At 44.1% G+C, this 23,293-nt stretch overlaps 1 protein-coding gene across 4 annotated transcripts in view; it reads left to right on the top strand.

Moving 5' to 3' along the window:
* Positions 1 to 23,293, top strand: part of TFAP2B (transcription factor AP-2 beta) — a 104,912-nt gene that overhangs the window by 46,848 nt on the left and 34,771 nt on the right. For 2 of the 4 annotated variants that reach the window (XM_069605756.1, XM_069605758.1), the window contains exon 4: positions 22,415 to 22,498. The exons of the other annotated variants lie outside the window; for them this stretch is intronic. In XM_069605756.1, coding sequence (XP_069461857.1) covers positions 22,415 to 22,498 — 84 coding nt within the window. The remainder of the gene's footprint in view (positions 1 to 22,414; positions 22,499 to 23,293) is intronic. 4 annotated transcript variants of the gene reach the window in all.

Here is a 23,293-nt window from a genome sequence, read left to right as displayed (position 1 = left end):
ATTGAATTCGTCCATTTTAAATCTGCGTGGCACCATTTACCTGCTAAATCAGTCAGTGATATTTAAAGACCAGTACACACTTAAAGTCTTCACTTCTTCATATATCAGTTAATTTACACCGTGTTTCCTTTATCGTATTGATCGTTCTGTAAGTCGATTTGGAAAGTGTGACCTGCTAAGGCCCGTGTTTTGAAACTATGAATTCTCAGGCACCAACATCTGTTTTAACTTGACCCAGAGTAATCGTTTGCATGGACTGTTTGCGAACAGAGCCCAAACCAGAAGAAACACTTCGTTTCTCAGACATTTCAGTTATTGTGCGTTTGGGGGCATAAAGGGCCAGTAACGGACCGCCAGTCGGAGACTAATGGAGGCCCGAGTGAGCCTAGTGCATTGGTGTGGGCTCAGAGCCTTTTCTGGCCATGAACACCCCCAAACGTGAGGGGGATCGCAATAGTCACCCCAGAGCTTTCTTTGGGGTGCAGATACTTGTTGAGAAGCTGCTCTATTAGGTCGATGTTAGTAGACAAGCATACGAGGTTCATAGGGTACACTATACAGAACAAAATGTGGTAAGTAGGAGGCCAAACTCAGTAAAGTATTTACAGAACATACTCAGGTATGCAGATAGTTGTGCAATTGTCTGAGAATTGCCCAGGCTGGCTTTAGCAGACAGATTCGGAAGAGCGAAGAACATGGCATTGTTATTAATATTAATATGTATTTATTGAACGCGGACCTAGCTTTGAGAAGCAAGAATGCTCTTTGCAGCGCTATACAACAGTACAGATGCATAACAGAGCACTTTTCAGAGGCACTATTGCACGTGGGGCCGGCATCACCCCCATCTTCGGCACACACACATTCACAAACAGATGTTTACTATGTGTTCCTACCGCATACAACACGCGTGCATTGCCACCCTTGTACACTGCCAATGTTTGGTGCATTCTGGGCGGCACACACATGGATATTGGACGCAAGGAAACATTTGCCGTAGGGCTCAGTGGCATCAAGGTAAACATGTGGTGGCACGTGCATGGTTTTGCAGCCTGGCCTCACATATACATTTTCTTTCTTTGGTTTCCTCAGCCACAAAACCATTCCTGATCTCAGTCTGATCCACTAGAGCCAGACCTGGCCGTTTATTTACAGTGAACCAGCCACAAAAAAGTTCAGAAAAGCGCCGGCTGCACAGATTATGAGCCTAAACTGTTTGCACTTTATAAGCTATATATATCAATATTTGTAAAGAAAAGAGAGAAAGCTGATCTCAGATTGAAGCACGCGTGGTCTGCGGCAGATCTACCGCCTCGTGAATCCCAACGTGCACGATCACATGATCAGGAGCATGGTGGTGATCGTAAACACGTAATATTTTAAATACCCCATGTTATAAAATGCTACTTGATCAGAGGAGATCATATTATTTATTTATTTATTTGCATTTATAAAGCGCACAGCAGCCCTTGGGCATCGCGGCGCTGTTACAGAATGCTTACTTAGTTGCATAAGTGCTTGCAAAAACATACATGTTGCCTAACACCATGTTGCAGCGCGGCTTACTTAGTTACACAAGTGCTTTTAAACATGTTGCCTAACCCCATGTTGCAGGGCGGCGGCATACTTAGTTACATAAGTGCTTTCAAAATCATACATGTTGCCCAACCCCATGTTGCAGGGTGGCAGGAGCATATGGGCTTCTTAGGACATGTTGTAAATATTGACCCTATTCAGTCTGTTCCACATACCCCATGCTGTAAATATCCCATGCAAACCAAACGCATAACATGGCATTTTAAAATTAGGAGGTATTTGAAATGCTAAAGCCCCGATTTACACAACGTGTTTCAATGGGATTGCACCACTGTAAAAGATTTTTGTAAATCAGGCCCCAAATATTCTGCCATTGCCACCATATTCATAATGAAGCTCTACGATTGTATTATCTGGGTCACTTGAGAGACTGATGGGAAAGCAGAAATTAAAATGCCTGCCTATTTCAATTCTAACGTTCAACATTTTGTTTTTTAACTGAGCAAGCTAAAGTTCCCAAATTAAAGGTGTATTTTAGTGCAGATAACTCCCGCTTAGGTAGGGATTCAACTGAGTTGACTTAATGTATACAACAAGGCGACGGCCCTCCCCTTTATAGTTAAGGTCAAACCCAACGTCTGCGTACATTGTGAACATTCTATGCCGCATTCTCTTTTTACATATACAAAATGACATTTTCAAAATATGTTTTCTGGCCCTTGGCCACTCAAATTAGAAAGTGTGCTGGGAATGCATGCAGCCGCATGGAAGATATTAAGCTTGGAAACAGGGACTGTGGTGTGCATTGGACTTCCCATATGGAAAAGAAGCGCCCAGGGGTGCAGAAGCTGCTGCATGGATTTGATTCTCATTTAAAACAGGTTGGACAGAAAGGTGTTGAGATGCGCCTTTGGGGTGGACGGTGGGGTGGTGGTGGTGTAAATACGGCCAAGTAGCATTTAAACATTTGCCAGAGAACAAGATGCCCCAGAATCTTGTTTGCATCTCCCAGGGTGCAGAGCAGCAAGTGAGGATTTTTAAAAATGAAAAGCTGCCATTTATTTCACCAGTGCAAGGCATTATTCTTGCAGGAATGTGAACTTCCACCATGCTTAACATGATATTAAATGATATTAGGAAGTGCCTTCAGAATGGATAGGGGGGAGTAAAATAAAAGCATATTGGCACATTTAACGTTATCTAGGAATATGAGATAATATTTTTTGAATTTTTTTGATGCATTTTCACATTTTTGCAATTAACGTGTACACAAGAATCGTGCGCGAGCAGTGTGCCCTGTTTCTGATTGTGAATTCTTATAGTCTAGGGATACTATTTGCATTTTTGTGACAAAATCGTTGTAAATACTTACAGTAAATCCTCGTTGTCATATCTTGCTGTAAAATACTCTAAGATGTTGGGGAAATCACAAAAACCCTTTAAAAAATCTATGCTTCGAAACCAGAGCACATTGAGGACATCACAACATATTAATCACAGGAAAGTACCTATCAGAGTAAACATTTCTTTTGCTCTATTTCAAAACTTTTGACAAATACATTGTTCGGGTATTTGTGTAGTGCATGTTAACTAACAGAGCTGTGAGATACCCGCTGACCCTTCATGGGGTGAAGTGGTTGCTGGCTTGGTCCAATGGCAAATGTGGGTCACCTGCAGGGCGTGGAGCATGACTGAAGGCCGTGCCTCAGTCAGTTTTTTGTGGACCATGGTCAGAGACTATGTTCAATGGCCCACCGAACGATTATGGGAAAGGTGTCTACTTTGGATGACCTGACAGGTCCTGCTGAAAGATCAGAGGCCGTGCAGCAGACAGTGGGGGCCGCGGCCATGGACACAGACTATGGACAGTGGCCCACTGACCTGCTAACGGGTGTAAAGCGGTCAATGGGAAATGTGACAACAGGCCATGGCTGTCACCAGTTTGCTCACCTTTCCAACAATGTCATTGATAATGTGAAACACAATGTCATAAGTGATGTCATTCTTGTAATATGTGTGGGTGTCAGTGTCCTGGTGTGCTGGCTGTGCAATAGGGTGGCTTACAGTTAAGATCACATAGCTTCCAACATTTCTAGAAGTCAATGATTTCATTGTGTTAAAATGTCACTTCAATTACACTTTATATACAGGCACTCACATAGACAGACATATCATTATAGATTGATGAGAGATGGAAAATGATGGCGAGACTGCCTAGATCCAGAGATCCAGGTGATCCTTATGTCTTGGATTTCCCTATGACAAGTAACCGAGAAAGTCCGGGAAATGATAAATATGTCCCCTCCAGCAATGACAACAAAGCCACAAAAACCCTATGAGACTAATACACTATAGTATTGTCCTGAAGGCGGTTGGGACACATTTATAAGGTGTTTAAACATGTTGCCTGTTCAATAATGGCTAAGAAGTTGGCAAATGGTTAAGGAATTAGCTGTGGATATTTTTGCCTTAGGTAGGGGTGAATTTTAGCAAATATCTCGGTCATTTGTTAATTAAAAGCAATTGGTGAAAGCCAGCAGGTTAGTGACTGTACATTTTAGACATAGTCAATTTTACTATTCCAAATAAAATGTGCTGATTGCATTTTCTTTGTTTTCTGTAAAAACAAGATGAGGGATCATAGTGAATATGTAATCGGTTTGTCATTGATTGGTTAATAACAGGGATTAAAGGGGTGGCAAATGAGTGATGTCATTCAGTAATTAAAGAAACGATGTCAGAGAACACTATTGTTATATGACGTACACAGTGCTTGTAGGTCTTGGTTAAATGCTAGCTGCCAGTCATAAGGACTTGAGGCTTTTTTTGAGACTATGGGCCTGATTTAAACGTGTTTTAAAATGGCGCAATCCCATTGAAAATGACATTTGTAAATCAGGCCCTATGAATCTACAAATTGGGATATGAAAACAGATGCATAGATCTGCATCAAGCAATCCATTCCTCATTTTGAACCATTTTGAACTGCTTATATTTGACCTTGAAAAACAAACATAACAGAAATAAGATTGAGGCATAAAAGTCATGCACCTTTTAATCTTTAAATGTTCCTTGCAAGAACCACTTATATACGTCATCAAGGAGTTATTTTTTAAATTTCACCCTGGTAGGTTCATGCTCATGCATTGCATTCACTTATTTCATTCATTTTAAATCGATCGGGTACTCTTAGCATGTTTGTTAAATGCATCTATTACACATCTCTGAAGTTAACAATTAACATTTTAATCTTCACACAGGCCTGATAATTACAATGCTAGACAGTTAATTACTTCAGCTTCAAAATTGATCACTGCATCAGACGCTATTGCATTCGTTGCAATCTTTCCAAATGTGCACACTTTTAGAGATGAGGTCTTCCTGATTTTAAGGAAAGGTGTGCAGATAAAGAATGTACATCTCAATATTCTCAGTGCACATGTAATTTCCTCCAAAGATTTCAAAATGAAGACATTTGTAAAATTAGATTGGAAATAGACATACATTGTCACTGGTCAATTTCTAGGCGTAAAAAAGTCAAGCTTCACTCCATGTTCTATACTTCTGTGCAGCTATTGATGGCTAGTGTCTCTGTGTATGCACCGAGGGTAGCTGATTCCACTGATGCACACCCACATAGACAATATTACCAGTCCTGATGCCAAGCAGTGAAACCAGAGAATCATTTTTGGCTTTAAGACTTCAAGACTTGCTCCTTCTCCGGCCTGATGCGGTTAGAGGATCAGAAAGAGAACACTTCCAGTGTGCTGGATATGCAAGATTTTGGGGAGGGTGTGTAATTAGCATCATCCTGTCAGTATATTTTTTGCTGTGTAGCCCATGAAAAGAATTGGCCAACCACAGATTAATCATGCTATCCTTGCCAACAATTGTCCCCCATTTTGGATACCTGTCGGACAATAGCTCAGTGATGTCCTTTTTTCTTGTGGATTTTGTCCAAGATTTGTGAGGGTAGAGGGCATCAATTGCAGTCTGAGGCCTCCTGGAGTGGGGCATCTGTTGTTTTCCTCAGTCACTAGGAAGCTTAAGGGGGGTGTTTGAAAACCATGGGAAGGACTGCTAGAAAAGCAAGAGTCCAGGATATCCTTGAAAAGGGCGGTGGGATTCCCCAGTTCCATCTCTGGAGACACAACACAAAATGGACAGGATTCATTTTGCATTGACTTGTGTTGTCCATTATTTTTTATAGTAAATGGTCTTGTAGTCAATGGGCCTCATTACAACCCTGCCGGTAGCCGTGCCTGTAACACAGGCATGGATGCCACTGGATTTGCGTTTTTTACCGGCGCCCAGAAATGGGCAATTACCGGGTCATTATGGCCTTGCCGGACCCGGTATTTGGCCATTCCTGGGCGCCAGAAAAAATTCTCCCCCATTTCCATTTGAGCCCCATAGGGCTCAATGGGAATGGGGGAGCCGGATGCACACTAACCGTTATTGAACGGTGCCTGTGCATATGAAATGCTGTGCTCGAGAGTGCCTTTCATTTCGCCAGGTTAGACCTGGCGGAATAAAAGGCACCCGCAAGCACAACTCGGAGTTTGCCGGTCTGTATACAATAGTACCGGCAAGCTTACTGGTACCATTGTATCCAGACCGGCAAGCTCGTATTGAGGCCAATTTGTATTTCAAATGGATAGCATTTTTGATTACGGGTCTGCTTTGAGATTTCCCGTGCTAACTTTGGATAGTACTTAAGTCTAACTATTTTTGTACTTATATCCAACATCTTTAAAAACCCAAAATATGCTAATCCTACTGGATTTCATTATTGGCTCCTCAATGCAGGACACTAGGGGCCTGATTCACAGAGTGTTGTCCGATGGGATTGTGCCATTATAAAACACGTCTGTTAATCAGGCCCTAAGTGTCTTTTACGTTCAATAAATGAATAATAACACATTCTTGAATGTCCCTCTAATTCTATGGCCACAATTACTAGTCAAAATTACCACTTTTTTTGTATAAAGTACACATTGGTGAAAATTCCCCAAGGAGATGTTTAGGTTACTAATACTCTTTTGGAGGCTTTGTTGAGGGAGTTGTACAGAAGCTTCTCACTATATGTACTGATTTGAGCAGCTCTGGTGATCTGGAACTGTTCTGTCTAACCCATTCTAAAAATCTAATTTCTCAAGAAGAAACTCTGCTCTGTTCCGAATGTTTCTGTACGAGTCCTAATCCTATGATTGGGCTGAATTTGGTCAGAAGTTGTATGCTGGCTCTCCAGGTTTTCCTCATCTAGCTGCCTAAGATAAGGTTTAGACTTGTGCGTGCTGACAGTTTGTTGTTCTAACTTGGCGTCCTCCAAGTCCAATATTCAAGAGCTAAAACTAAGCCATGGCTTCAGGACATAAAATAAATTGGACTACATTAACTCTAGTTTGGAAGTTATTTTAAAGACCCGTTGTCTTTCAAAATCTCTATAAATTGACTTGAAGGCCACTTTATGGAAAGATCCAAAACTGCCCTCTCACAACTATATGCGGTTACGAGGAAGGAGGTTAACGCCTCCAGATAATGCCCAGCTGCCGCTGTATCCTAATTTTCTTGATTTCCGTTATTAACTGTGGCTGAAATCTGCATGGATAATAAATAGCTGCCTACGATATCCTATTTATGAATTATGTTTGACGGGTTGGATTCTGGTTGTTCAATTATTCACCCGGATATTTTTTGATGCTGTAATCTGTTGCATGCATTGAATAAAAACCACATGTATTTGCAAATATGCCTGTGATATTCCCTCTAAGAACAGTGACCCCAGTTTGCACAGGAAACCATTCAGATCTTGGCCTGCAGGCTGTTACTGCAGATAGAGTGGTTTGAGGATACATGATGTTTATATAAAACGTTGTTATACCTTTTTTGAATTCGGGTGGGACTAGGGTCTCCCCCAAAATGAACAATACCATGAAACCTAAAAGCAAGGAGTGAACAGTGATAGTGAATTGGACAGCCATGGACGCCATATTCACTCATGGAAAGGAAGCACGATAGCGGAAGCTGGTGTGGACTGTGAATGTGACGGCATGGGTGTCCATCAGAAAAGCGGACACTGACTAACAAATAAGAGTGTATAATTACAAAGCAACACGTTGGTGTATTCAGGGTAGACTTTTTTTTCTCGTTTTGACAAGTGCACTTTGTTAGTTTGTTGACCAGTGTGCGTTTGGTAGAATGTGTCTATCTTGATGTGTGCATTCTTGTGCGTGTCTCTCTGTGTGTGCATGTGTGTGTTTGCGCATTTGGAGTCACATTTATGTGCATCTGGTAATCTGGTGAAAGATTCTGCATTAACCATTTAAGTGCTCAGGGCATACACTTTGAACCTGAATTAAAAGTAATCTTTCCAAGCCCCCGCCCCTCTCACTCTTAAATGCAAGCTCCGTGTTAAAAGCACTTAGAGAAGGTGATATATATATATTTTTTTAAATTAGTCAATACATAAATATTATATTCATGAATTTACAATTGTCATGCTGATTTCTATACCACCTAATCTTTTAGGGGTGGTTGAAAAATGGCTTCCCATAATGGAAAGCAAAAGCTGGCGAATCACTTTATGTTTTGGCATTCAAATTCCCATTTTTTTAAATATATCAAGATGCGGCAGTCGGTCAATACCTCCACTGTTATTCATTATCAAGACATTATTGCTGGTTTGCCCCTGCTCAAGTTTCATTATCAAGACATTATTGCTGGTTTGCCCCTGCTCAAGTTTCCATTATCAAGACCTTATTCATGGCTTGCCCCTGCTCAAGTTTCATTATCAAGACCTTATTGCTGGTTTGCCCCTGCTCAAGGTTCATTATCAAGACATTATTGCTGGTTTGCCCCTGCTCAAGTTTCATTATCAAGACATTATTGCTGGTTTGCCCCTGCTCAAGTTTCCATTATCAGGACCTTATTCATGGCTTGCCCCTGCTCAAGTTTCCATTGTCAGGACCTTATTGCTGGTTTGCCCCTGCTCAAGTTTCCATTATCAAGACCTTATTCATGGCTTGCCCCTGCTCAAGTTTCCATTATCAAGACCTTATTCATGGCTTGCCCCTGCTCAAGTTTCCATTATCAAGACCTTATTGCTGGTTTGCCCCTGCTCACGTTTCCATTATCAAGACCTTATTCATGGCTTGCCCCTGCTCAAGTTTCCATTATCAAGACCTTATTCATGGCTTGCCCTTGCTCAAGTTTCCATTATCAAGAGGTTTCCATTATCAAGACCTTATTCATGGCTTCCTGCTCAAGTTTCCATTATCAAGAGGTTTCCATTGTCAAGACCTTATTGCTGGTTTGCCCCTGCTCAAGTTTCCATTATCAAGACCTTATTCATGGCTTCCTGCTCAAGTTTCCATTATCAAGAGGTTTCCATTATCAAGACCTTATTCATGGCTTCCTGCTCAAGTTTCCATTATCAAGAGGTTTCCATTATCAAGACCTTATTCATGGCTTGCCCCTGCTCAAGTTTCCATTATCAAGACCTTATTGCTGGTTTGCCCCTGCTCAAGTTTCCATTGTCAAGACCTTATTGCTGGTTTGCCCCTGCTCAAGTTTCCATTATCAATACCTTATTGCTGGTTTGCCCCTGCTCAAGTTTCATTATCAAGACCTTATTTCTGGTTTGCCCCTGCTCAAGTTTCCATTATCAAGACCTTATTGCTGGTTTGCCCCTGCTCAAGTTTCATTATCAAGACCTTATTGCTGGTTTGCCCCTGCTCAAGGTTCATTATCAAGACCTTATTGCTGGTTTGCCCCTGCTCAAGGTTCATTATCAAGACCATATTGCTGGTTTGCCCCTGCTCAAGTTTCATTATCAAGACCTTATTGCTGGTTTGCCCCTGCTCAAGGTTCGTTATCAAGACCTTATTGCTGGTTTGCCCCTGCTCAAGTTTCATTATCAAGACCTTATTGCTGGTTTGCCCCTGCTCAAGGTTCATTATCAAGACCTTATTGCTGGTTTGCCCCTGCTCAAGGTTCATTATCAAGACCATATTGCTGGTTTGCCCCTGCTCAAGTTTCATTATCAAGACCTTATTGCTGGTTTGCCCCCGCTCAAGGTTCATTATCAAGACCATATTGCTGGTTTGCCCCCGCTCAAGTTTCATTATCAAGACCTTATTGCTGGTTTGCCCCTGCTCAAGTTTCATTATCAAGACCTTATTGCTGGTTTGCCCCTGCTCAAGTTTCAATTATGAAGGCCTTATTTATGGATTGCCCCTGATGAAGTGCATGCAAACAATTCCGTGTCCGGCTGCTGCCCGCTGAATTTCCATAAGTAAATGTGATTGCATAGGCTATCAAGAATAGTGGGGTGAATCCCTCTTTCTAGAAAACATTGTGCACTGTGGTTCCAGGATGCAGTGGTGTGCCTTCACTGGAGTAGCATCACCTTCTTGGAACAGGTGCAGCTCTGTAGTTTCTCTGGAGTTATTGTTTCTCATTATGCAATTCTCCAATAGCAAGACACTATTCACAACAAATTGCAAGCAAGGATGTCACATCAGCAGTAACCACTGAACACTCTTCAAATGTATTCCTGATTCTGTTAGTTCTGTTTACTTGTTCATTCAAATGATTCAATTAAATTCAGTGCAGGTCCAATCAAAGTCCAAGATTGTAAGTAGCCACATTCCAAGATTCATTTATGCACCCTGACCCTATGCCTCCCCTTCTTTGCAATGCAAACATATAATTTCTTTGTTGAGCAAATTTGTCTATAGATGATCAATTAATGGTCTAAACACCCAAAGTATATACATTTTGTCTCAGAATCAGAAACAATATTCAGCGCAAAACAAGACCACATCGCTGAGAAGGTCTTGATTATAGAAACCCGCTCCAGCTATTTAAATCATTCCTATATCTATTAAACAAACTACAAACATTTCTGACAACCTTCAAAAGCACCTCAGCTCTCTACTGCTAAACCTTTCTGAGAAAGACGCATTAAACCAACCTCTGATCATACATTCCTTCTCAGAGATTTCGAATTTGCACCTGGCAAATGGCTATTAGACAATCAGGTGGCTGAAAAAGCAGGCAAGAACACACTATGTACATCTGCATTTTCTGGCCACCTGAAGCCCTTCCCTGGGTGGTGCCATCTTGATTATGGGGCGGCAACAGGGAGTCTCTCCCTGGTGCCTCCACACATCCACACCCACTTCCCCATCCCCAAAGACATTCCGCAGCCTTTGCCCACCCTACTCCCTCCCTACTTAACTGCTGGACCAGAACTTTCTGCTCTGCACTCCTCCCACCTGCAGCCGCCGTGGAAATAGAAAAGGGATTAAGTCCCCTTTCCTATGGTGACAAACATTTTTTTTAAGGTGATTGGGATCATGCTATACCGTTGGAGCCCATCTCCCATAAATAAAATACAAATGAACTATTCGCACCCTGGGTACAAAAAGCAATCTCCCCACTAAGGGGGGTGTACGTAGATTGGCCAGTCGGGCCAACCTAGGCTTGGCTGGCTGGCCATTACCAGCCCTCTAGGCCCCCCCGAGCCGGGTTGGTCTTCCAACAGTTACACAATCAGTAGCCTATGCTTCACCCAGCCACAAATTACTAAGAAGCATCCAAAGACTGCAAAAACCTCTCATCACACACTTTATAAATCAGCTGTAATAAGTTGAATAGTACTACTTACCATTAAGCAAATCATTACCACACATCCTACTTTTAAGAACAGTTTCAGTCCATCACCAACAACTACAGACCGATCACAGAATTCTTCATCCCAACTTGCATCCCCTTCTAGGGTTTAGTTTCTTCAGTATATATAGAGCCCTGGACTCTGTTCTAAGTGCTGCATATGAAACTTTACCTTGCTTGTTTTTTTTGGTCTCTTTACAAAAGATGCAACAAGTATAATTTAGGTAACTTCTTTATTGGTTTAACAATGTGTATATTTATTTCTGAAGATACAATGGGCCTTAATACAAAACATTTTTCAATGGGTTTTCGCAGTTGAAAAAATTATTGAGTAAAATACAGCTCACTTTGTATATTATCACATATTTCCATTGATTACTAATATTTATTCTATCACTCCATTGCCCGCATGTGTTTCATGCTTCGGGTGCTTTTTCAAGTTAAGTAACATATGACAGAAATATTCTGTAAAATATAATAGTCTGAATAATGTGCTTTATTGACATTTGAACTGTTAGCATGTTCAATGGAAGCGAGTAACTATTTCCTCAAAGTTAATCTGCTCCTTCGTTGAAGCAGTTTCTGCATTTTTGGGATCTGTATCTTTATCCGACATGTAAATAGGGCATGGTCTTTCTCATCAGTTGCTGCAAGGGTGGTGCCTAACTCTGGGCGGAGGTTGCGTGCTTACCTCCATTTTTGATGAGGCACGGATTTCCCTTTTCACCGTCTTCTGTTTAAGGCATAGGTTGTTGTTGGAGCACAGCTCTTTAAGAGAGCCAGTATGTGATTCAATGGTGGTGGCTGTCACCATCTATTGGATGTCACAAAGCATCCTTGGTATACTTTAAAGTACTCTCTATCCATGACGCCAATACGTCTGTTTTACAGGGGATGCAACAGTTGGAATTGTTGGTATTGCTTTTCTGCAGAATGGCCTTGTTTGGTTTGAGATTCTCACTGGAATGTCTCTAAACTATCGCTTCCCTGGATGACTGATCACATCAAATTCAAGAATAGTTGGACTTGTACCAAAGTTTGACTGTGTCTTCTGCATAGTTCCCCACTATCCTCACTACAGCCTGCAATCCACAGTATCCAGCCTATCCTAAAACATTTTAGCAAACAAAACCTTCCATAGCACTCACATTCTGACATCACACAGACAGACATGGGTGCTACAATTCGGGGAATAAAAGAGCAGATCCTAGAAAGTTGACTACCAATATTGCCTCACACCACAAGCCTCACATCAACATAAATCACTCCAAGTGCTGAGGCCCAATGTCGGGGACTCACTTTTAATGCACAGTAGATCGCCAATGTACTTGTACGCACATACTAGCATTACCTCCATCTGCCTGTTATTCTCTGCATCTTCAATTCCAATAAACCCTAGAAGAAGAGCAATTTCTAGTGGTAGGAACAACCAACGTCGGCGACTTTGCACTTCAAAAATACACTTTGCACAGTTCCATGAATCAGGGTTTTTGTCTGCACTGCCAAGTGACTTTTCAACAGCGTAAAGTCACTTTGAACCATGCAAGAAATTCCGTGAATCGGGCCCAAAGTAGCTGCATTTCCATTCTATAAAGTACTTACATCTGAAAACAATATTCCGGGACAGGCAACCCAGTGCAAAGACTCTCAACACCCCAAACACCCATGCCTCCTCTGCTGACCGCTTATTCCCCAATAAAACGACTGCCTTGTTCTCAATGTCAATGTTGACCATTTTATTTTACAAATCCTTTCCCCACAATACCAACATCACCACTAACTGGGAATATTCCAGGAAAGCAATACTCAGAATCTTGGTGCTCCACCTCTCTGGCCACTACTCTGCACACCAGCTTCCATGTTCCATATTCCAAATATAAGTCAACACCCTCTACACAGAGGCATGTGAAAACATCTGCACCTTCCCCTCCACATGATCCTCATTGAGCGACATTGACACTCCATGATAGTCCCTCAAAAAGCCAGACACACCTTTTGTCTTCCTTAAAGGCTTCTGCTGCCTTGCAAATCTCCTGCAGAAAGTCCACGGATGACCACATTACACGTAAGTTTGCATGAGCCCCACCTTCGCTTTCTTGGCTGCCGCTGCTTTCATCAACAGCCCTGCCAGCTCCTCCACTAGTAACCGGGAGCGCATGTGTACAGAGTCCAGTGAAATCCCCAAACATGTTAAGCTAACAAATGAGCCTTCAATCTTTTGCTTTGAAAACAGCAGCTCAAGATCCTTCATCTATTGCACTAACACAGCGCCCTGAGGCCTCAGGGTTTAGGCGCTTAACAAATGTAAAAATAAATAAATACATAAATAAACACTGCCAGCAGTTCCTCAGAAACCTTGGGAAACCTTCCTCTTCCCAATAATGCAGCATATATGCTGAACCCACCTTCCAGCAGTCACACCACTAAATGTGCTGTATTACTCAAACAACGTTCATGAAACTGAGCGCCCCATCGGTAGCTCCTTGCTCACAAAAAAGGAACCAACCAACTGCCTAAAAGTCAAAAAGTTGTGGGTGTACCGGCAGGAGTCTCCTTGCCGGTTTAATATTGAATTGAATGATTTGAAAAGCATATAACAGAAATAAAAAACCAGGAAGTTCACGCTCCATCTGGGGACAGCTGGACTAACAAAAATTATGATGAAGGCAGTGTAAACAGAGTTGAGAGAAAATCTGAGTTTTCAGATATTTCCAAGAAGTAGAAAAAGAGTTAATCCTACAGAAGTTAAGAGAACACTTCATATAAAGGGAGGAGCCTAATACTGAAAGATGTCTACCTCCTCTGTATTTGCAGCGTGAAGAGGAATAATCAACAAATGTGATCTGAGCATCAAAGCGATCTCGCTCGTAAATAATGTTGGACCTTATGGACGAGATACTGAGATGCTGTCTCATGGAAGCATTTGAAGATTAAGCAAAGTACCATGAAAATAATGTGTTGGTGAACAATTAGCCAATGTCAGGACAATAGAAATGATGAGAATGGCAAAAATGTAGGACGTTCAAAAATATGCCGATCAGCTTCATTTTGAGTATGTTGGAGACGCTCCAAAAGATATTCTGGGGCGCCCGCTTGTAAGGCATTGGTATAGCCGAGCCGAGAATGAACCCAGGCACCAACCACCACAGCATGATCTTCACAAGGAAGGTAAGGAAGGGTATGTCTCATCATCTGAAGACAAAAGGAAAAGAGGATGTTAATACTCTGTTCACTTGATGGACTGGGCTCAAATTCGAATCGCAAATGACACCAAGATGCTTTACCTTATTGGTGAAGATTGTGGGTAGCCCATAGCCATCAAAGGTTGCATATAGATTTTAAAACAAAAGGTCGACAACGGGGAGGTCTGAGGCACACCACTTGCAACGGAAATAAACAGAATGATCATCACAGCCTGAGACGTTCCAGCAAGAAAGCTATGGACCAAACCAAGAGAATGGGCCGATATCCCTGTATAGCAAGATTGAATGGTGGACCATATCAAAAGTGGTGGACCGATACAGCATCACTAATTAGGACAAATAACCAGAATTAAAATTAAGCCGTAGATGGTCCCAGACCGATACCTAAGCAGTTTCCGTTTCGTGTTTAGGGGAAACCCTGCCTGCAATTGGTGCAAAGTTTGGTTATCTTCCACATAGTCTTACAATTTTGTTGTCACCAATATCTCAAAAATATTGGTGATCCAGGGTAAGTCTGCTATCGGGCGATAGTTTCTGAGTACACCTGGACCTAGGGAAGATTTCTTTAGTAACATAGTAATAAGAGAAGAACCCATGAGGAAATTCCCCCTGGGCCAAGAAAAGGTGTGACAGGTGTGTGAAAGATGATAGGCAACCACAGCAGGTAACAGATCTGATCTAGGCTCAGTGGGCTTCACAATGTCTCATAGTGGCTGGCCGACAGCCTCAGAAAGTAGTTATAAAACCACAACAGGTAACAGATCTGATCTAGGCTGAGTGGGCTTCACAATGTCTTATAGTGGCTGGCCAACAGCCTCAGAAAGTAGTTATAAAACCACAACAGGTAACAGATCTGATCTAGGCTGAGTGGGCTTCACAATGTCTTATAGTGGCTGGCCAACAGCCTCAAAAAGTAGTTATAAAACCAAAACAGGTAACAGATCTGATCTAGGCTGAGTGGGCTTCACAATGTCTCATAGTGGCTGGCCAACAGCCTCAGAAAGTAGTTATAAAACCAAAACAGGTTGGGACTGCAATGGCTCAATTGATGCCCACAAGGGAGCTAAAGAAACCACATTGTATAAACTTTCTTGGATTGTCCTTATTTTAGATGTAAAACATTCATTAAAATCATTGACCATTTCAAGGGAAGGATCGAGTTTCTGTATCATGCATAAAGGATGATCAAATGTTTTAATGCTTGAGAAAAGTTCAGCAGGCTTGTTAATAGTTGAATAAAAACGATTGAGTAAAAACAGTGATTTAGCCTCTCTTGTTTGCCGCCATCATTTTTCTTTTTTCTGATAGGCCTATCTGAGTTCTTTTAAAATCAGGTGAATAGTCAGGGGGGTAAGGCAGTCAACCACATTCTGAAAGGTGGACTGGCATTGATTGGGAAATCACTCACAAGGAGCCCTTTGTCTAGAAAGATCAAAGAGGGCATAGAGACTTGCATGGAGACATTAAGTAACACATTATTCTCAGTGGTGTTTTTGCAGACAGAGGGCCTGATTCACCGAGCGTTTTCCAATGGGATTGTGCCATTATAAAATGCTTCTGCGAATCTGGCCCAGAATAGGCTACGATGTAAAGTTGGATTAAAGACCTTGATAGCAAAGCTCCTGACAAAATAATCACTCCAAAAATTGCAGTGATTGAAATGTTGGAGATCTCCTTTTCTTTGGTCAAAATAATATCAAGAAAATGACCACCATGGCAAAAAGCAGATTAAACACAAGACTTCAAGGTGTGACTTCAAGGTGCAGGTCAAATAATATGCCGGATAATCTGTCGGAATCTTCCTGATATTCTGTCAGGATCTGGCAGATAATCTGGCGGGATATGCCTGTTAATCTGGCAAAATATGCTTGATAATCTGTCAGAATCTGTGATGTCAAATTGACCATGCCAAATATGGACATCGCCCAGTATTAAAGGTTTATCCTTACATACAACAACAGAAGATACATAATCTTGTGAAAAAGGCTATTTGCGTGGTCGTGGGTCTATAATATAGACAAATTCCAAAATAAATAATTTGAGAACGTTTTGTGATAAATGAACAGACTTGCAAAGGTTTATCCCACAGGAGGGATTCACATTAAAAATAGACGTAGAGGATTTAAACATGGGCGCAAATCCACCACCAGGGTGCTTTTCTCTATAAGGCTATTTCACAGAGAAGTTGCTGGGAATAAACAGGTGGACAATGGACGACAGTCTGCTGACTGCCAGGTTTCGGTGTCAATCAGTATGTCCAGTTTATGTTCATTAATGAAGTCAGAAATAGCAAGATCAACCATAAGCGGTTGTGAATCAGCCGTAACTTCCATTTCTCTATTTTGGGGTCTACCCCCACGGGGACAGAATTAGATCTGCTGCTCTCCCTTCCTTCAATTCCTTCCTCCGCCCGTTCTCCAACACAGCTGGCATTTCCATAGCAGACCACGCAGTCTCGGCCCACCTTCTCACCCTGAGTCCCCTATGCCCCAAGATAAAAGCATCTCTAAAACTCTCCTCCAACAGCTTGGAACTTGCCCTATTAGGTTAATAGTGCAGCCATTCCTGCATTCTCTCCAATGTGACCGGTGTATGAGCTTTTATACACTCTCCTCCCCTACCAGGTGCTTCCCTCTCTACCCCTCCCCTCTTACAGCTGCCACGAGGCACAGAGTGAATAGTTGCCATCCTGTGCACCTGCTTCACTCCTGCCTAGACTTGTAAAACGCCCTACAGCATGTTTTCTTGTTAAAGGCCCAATACACCATTGCATATTGTTACCCGATTCCAAACCCCTCCCCTGCCAGAGTTGAGCGGGTAATAAAAACACAATAAGGCAAAGGTAGTCCACTAACCGTATGCCATGTTGACGCTGAACGCTTAGGGGCCACCCACTCTAGAACAAGTTCATGTCCAAGCCAGCTCATATCACTGAACCGTCCTTCCTCATCCGAGCCTGAAATGCCTCATCATGTCTCAACCAATCCATGCCCCCAACATGCACTTGCAACATCCTTATCGCATCCGTGCATTCCCATAAGGCAACGCGTCTTTCTGGGTATTTTTAACAGTATACACCGGTGAGTCTATTGTGGTGGTCGATGTCCAATTCTCCAGCATCACCGGCATCTCACGTATTCTAGCCAACTCCCACTCTCTCTCCTTGGACCCCTTCTTTGCTTCGATCTCCGTATTCAGGGGTGCAAATACATCCATGTATTCTCCCATCCAGGCCATCCCCTCATTAGATGCCATCAAAAGTACTACAAATGGCTTTGCAATGTCCATGTCAGAGTATTTCTTTACTTCTTCCTCTTCATTTGCATTCGTCACGCCTCCTATTTCCCCTTCTTCCCCGACATGTATCTCCACCTTCTGCTCCCCTCTCCTTTCACCCCTTTGTCTGCACATCTAGGCCCATCCTCGCTCCACCCCACATTGCCCTTCTCCGTATCCACACCCAAGTCACTACACCCAACTTTTTCACACCAATCTCTTACAAACTCAACCCGCATCTGTGCACCCTCCTCCTTTGGTTTCTGTTTTGCTGCCCTGCACCCACTCCCACAAGCTATACACCACCCTTCCTCCCTGGCAGTCATTCGTCTGTGCTCACTCCCCACGTTTTGGGCCCTCTAGTTGTACTGCATCCTACACTGCTCTGCTCCTCTGCTCCTCTCACCAGACTCCGGCTACAAAACAAAACATCTATACTTCTCTGCTCAAGTACCACTTCCCCGCCCACCCTTCATCTGCCCTGTCTGCTTGCCATCTTTCCACCCGCTTCTTCTCTCTAACTCCCATCGCCATGACCTTTCCCCTCCCACCTCCTCCATGGGCCATGGTTACTCCCCGCCGGGCAATCCTCCTCCAAGCTCTCCCCTCTGCCAAAATTCATCCCCTTTCACACTACTCCTCAGAGACCCCTTCCTCCAACTCACTAAACTAATATTACCCTTAATTTTCCCCAACCATTAACAATCAAATCTCTGTCCCAAACCACTCATCTGTGGCATCTCATCAGCCACCTCCTGCCTCCCACCAAGCAGTGCCAGGTTTCTGGGGGCTGCCTCAAACCTCTCCGCTGATCCGCTCCTTAAACGGTGCCACATCTTGGCCACTGAATGACGTCCACTCAACGCTGGTCCTAGTAGAGCTGGCTAAACGCCTTCCCTTTGTCTCTCTCTCTCTGGCAAGCAGATTCTCTGGAACCCATTGCCTCCATCTCCCCTAAATACCCCGTGCTTAGGTATGCTTTTTCCCCAACTTCCCGCTTGCGCCTCCTGAGTCACCCCCCTAAAACAGAGCCGAGACCCATTCACACCATTCCTTCATCCCTTGAACCTCGATGCTCCAGTTAGGACGGACCAGCAGGCCTCAGGGAAGCCACTCCCACTCCGAGAATATTTGGTAATGCTCCTGGCCCACTCCCCACAGACTGGGGCTTAGTTGTCTCAGAATCCCCTGACCCCACCGCCTCTATCCCCACTTGTCTTACTCCCGTCCATCTCCATGGTCGGATTGAGCAATAAAATTGTTGCCGGCACCAATGAAAAAGTGGCCCACAGTTGTGAATGGCTATTCATTCCTTTTGTGACACTGTTTGTGTAGTACCCAACGTGGAGTATTTTGATAAAATGTGATGCAAATTGTGCATTTTAAAGAATATGTATTCAGCAACACTGGTCAAAACTATGAGACGGCACAGTGAAGTAACTTTTTGGTTCGGCCCTGGGCCTATTCCCCTATAGGCCGGTCCAAGCCTGTCCATATCCCTGTACCCTTCTCCTTCAGGCATACAGAGCACCTAGGGGCTGTGCCCATGAAAACTGTAAGTGGTGGGGGCATGGCCTGTTGACCTGTTGTCTGCCCTACACCAACCAACCACTGCTCTCTTTGCTGCCGTCCCAAGGGACGGGGCATGTGGTGACTGTGTCCGAGGCCACCCGCTGCGCTGTCCCACCTGGTCTCTGTCGCACAGCCCCAGCCTCCCTTCTCTCGCTGCCCCCTTCCACTTCATTCCATAACCATCCTCAGGCTGCTTGTAGAGGCTGCACTGTTGTACTGCGGGGTCCTGCGAAGGTCCTTTTCTGGATCAACCTAGCAGCGGAAGAGGCACCACCCAAGAAGCAGACAGTATGACTGGTGCGACACTTGTTTCCTCCACCCATGTAGAGCGGTGCGCAGCGATTACTACCCTCAGAGGCCCCCTCAAGCTTCCACCTTTTTGGAACCGACTTGCCGGAAAAGGGACGCGTTGTTATGAAAATTATTTATTTAATGACATTCTTTGCACAGCTCCACACCTGGCCACTATTATCTGCTGCCTGGACGTCAACCACGGCCCAATTTTTGGGGACTGCTCAGGCAGCTTGGGGCCCAGACTGTACCAATGCTGTCCCTGTCACCCACATGACTGGTGGCAGGGGGCCACACAGGCAAATGTTCCCCGTTATCCCTTGCGCGAACGAATAAACATTTGCGGCAGGGGCCCCCTTACTCTGAAACCAATTCCAAAGTGGTCTGCACTGGGGCCGCTCTGACCGTATAGCAGTCGGATGTAGATTCCTCACCTAGAACACCAGCCTATGCGCAGGATCAAAACCAGGAAAGCCTCACCCAGACTGAGAGACTGATGTGCACATGGTAAAGCCCCCGCTCCGAGCCTCCTCAGAGTGGGTGTCAACATCTTCCCTCAGCGGGTTTTCCAGGTAAAGGTAAGTGCACTGCCCTGCTTTCCCGTGCCCCTCTGTCCTATCCCCCACCCCAACCCCACTTACCTTCTTTCTTCTTGTCTGTTGGCTGCACCAGGAACAGTAGTCTTCCCAGTGCAGCACTGATGTCTACAAGGCCGCCATGGAAAGGTGGAAAGGACTACATATAGTCCCTTCCACAGGATCCATGGCGGCCATCTTTCCCTGTCCCAGCAATGCCCCCCCAACAACCTGCATGTGTAATATTGCTTAATTAATGGACTGCAACACTTTCCTCATAACGTTCCCTTACAAACTTACACCAGGTAATACCAGTAAAATTCAGTGTGTGGCGGAGTGACATCACAGGCAGTGAACGTAAATTACAGGACAATTGCATATTTCATTTTGAGATGTCTTTACTAACTCAAGAAAGTCCACAGGACGAAAAAGCAGTTCCCAAGAGAACATGATTTCTTAAAACATTGCTTGCTAAATAGATATGGTGCGTACTTTTTAAAACTTAAAATGTGTACGAAACGTGTCCTGTGCAGCAGAGAGTCAATATGAATGTTTCACAAGAATCTGTTGAGCGATGCTGGTAGTCTTGCGGTTAGGTTTCCTGCCTCATAGCCGTGTAAGCGGGTTTGAATGCCGGACACTGCGCTGTGTTATCAAGAGTATATAATTATTTCTTTTAAAAAAAAAAAAAAAAATTTCATTGCAAACACACGGTGTCCACCACCTGAAAACAGTGGGCGGACGCGTCCACCCGCGTTTTCCCTCGACTCGAGCCCTGCCAGAATTTAACTCCAAAATAATATTGAGGTATAATATTGAGGTACTCCATTATTTATTATTTAAATCGGCAAACAGCTGTCGACATTAACCCCTTTTGAGCGTATACCCTGCCTTGAATTACCTAGTCCCCACGGACACTCCCGGGGGAAGCCGCCATGTTCACAGCGTTTAGCATTTTATTTGTTTGTTTGTTTATTCATTTATATGGCGCCCCGAACTCTGAGGTATCTGGGCGCATGTGTGTGTCTGTGTAACACACGCACAGAGCGCTCAGGTTTCCCGTGGCCAATGGGTGAGCAGGCCACCCAGTCCAGTCCGGTTTTTGTTAGAATTCTGGGACTTGTAGTTTTCCAAATTTCAAATGGGAAATTAAAACAAATACAACTCCCAAACTCCAAAGGGGGGGAAAACAAGACTGCATGGCCTTCTCACGCATGGCCACGGGAAACTTGCGAGCTCTGCGTATATTCCTACTGCACCATGAAAGTTAATTATCGTGCCTTTTGTAGTAAGTGGGAGTGTGTCGTTTAAGTTACCATTTTGATAATAAAAGTCACATTTTTAAAGGCTTGCAAAACTATGAGAGCGCGCGCAGCCTTGCATAGCGTCTAGGAACACCAGAGTCACCACTAGGCACTTCCGGATTTCACGGAATAATCAAGCCAGGAAACGCAATGCCTGTGCTTAGCCTTATTTGAAGAGTTCTCCTCTGTGTTCTGGCAGATATTGGAATTAAAGCTTGGGGTACATACATTGATTTGAAGAAGGTCACACAATTATGATCAAACGGAAACCCCGAGGCGATAAGTGCTGAAGTGTCCTGCGTGTTGGCACCTCAACGCACCACCCACACAAAGACACGTTTTTAAAAAGCTGGACACATAAAACACACTGCGCAGCTGCAAGAACACGCCTGCAGACGTCGTTGTGTTACTTGCTTTCGACTTCCAAGCTCAGGTTGCAAAAAAGCGTGCGCCTGATTTATAAAACCTTTTTCAATTGGAGTTTCCCCATTCAAAAACACTTTTGTAAATCAGGCCTCGTGCCTCCAGCATTTGAGGCACTTCTCTTTTTTGTGTACAGTTCTGCGGTCTTACGTTCAGCCGAGCTCTTAAACGAAAGCAGCGCTAATATATACAGGGCAATGTGTAAACATGGGGCGCAGAGAGGGGCCGCGCGCTGGGGCACTGCCATGCTCCATTTCCTCGCCATTTCCTGCTGTCGCCTGGAAGCCGCCTCGCCTGTCCCGAGCGGGCCCCGAATTACTAACAAATCACGCAGGGATTGATGGGGGAGTTCGCGGACTCGTCAAGGCACGGGAAGCGGAAGCTCAGTCTATTGGGCTGAGCTAATGTACAACCAGAGAAAGGGGTGTTGGGGGGAGGGGGGGAGGAGGAAGTAACGCATGCCACTCGACATGTATTGAACATTATCTGAAGAGGCGCACCATCCCCCCTTTTTTTAATGAAATTATGTTTTGTGTATTTGTTCTGTTTTCTATAGCGAGGACATGCCGTCTCTTGAACAGCTCGGGATACTTTGGGACATTACAGAACATTAAATATGAACCTTCAACATTTTGCACAGGTGACCACTGCCGAATAATGTATATTTGGAATCCGGTGGGGGAGGAGGAGGGGGGTGCACCATGCAGTCTGTTGCCCTTTTCCCCCCACAAGCGGGTTTTAAATGCCACGGTGTGTACCCTTTCCCTGCTTGCTCGACTGCACCAGTGTTCCTGCACCCCCATGCTGGTGTGAAACTTGGAGTGTGTATGAGTTGTACATGAGGCCCGGGCAACAGCAGTTTTGTGAAAGAGAGGCCTCTGTGGTGACCAACTCGACGGCATTACTGTGTGCTAGGAGTGTGCATTCCGATCCGTGCCCCTGCCCCGCTTCTTAAAGACATCAACACCGCAGAGCGCTGTAAAAACAGACACCGTGCGCGCGTGCTTTTCAATGCACCGTGCGTTATGGCCGCACTGTCAAAAACGACCCCTTTCGTATCTTTTAGCTGCATTTTTCGCGTGGCAAGCACAGCTTCGGGGGAGCTCAGTTCATTCTCGTCTGAACGCCGAAACGGCAGCAACCATAGAGCTTCCCACAAGGGCCCTAGTCGCCACTGATTCTGGGCCAGTTGCAGAAAGGCCTCGTGTGTTTAAATGTTGCAAAGTTTTGCCAGTATAGAGTGACAATGAAAACCAGTGGGCCAGTGAACTTTGCATCACCTGCACGATTTGGTAAACATGTGTTGGTCAGCAAGCCTTGTCGAGGGAGTGCGGGACAGATTCGTCCAGAATTGCATAATGTGTTCAAGTAAGGGGCCAGAGCTCCAGCAAGGGACTATCTAGAGTCCGTTTGGTTTGATGTCACTCGTGCAGGG

Source organism: Ambystoma mexicanum, chromosome 4p (assembly GCF_040938575.1).
Source record: "Ambystoma mexicanum isolate Mex_15411 chromosome 4p, UKY_AmexF1_1, whole genome shotgun sequence".
NCBI classification, from domain to species: Eukaryota; Metazoa; Chordata; class Amphibia; order Caudata; family Ambystomatidae; genus Ambystoma; species Ambystoma mexicanum.
The sequence above is the reverse complement of the archived record's forward strand: the minus strand, read 5'-3'. Positions and strand labels throughout refer to the sequence as shown.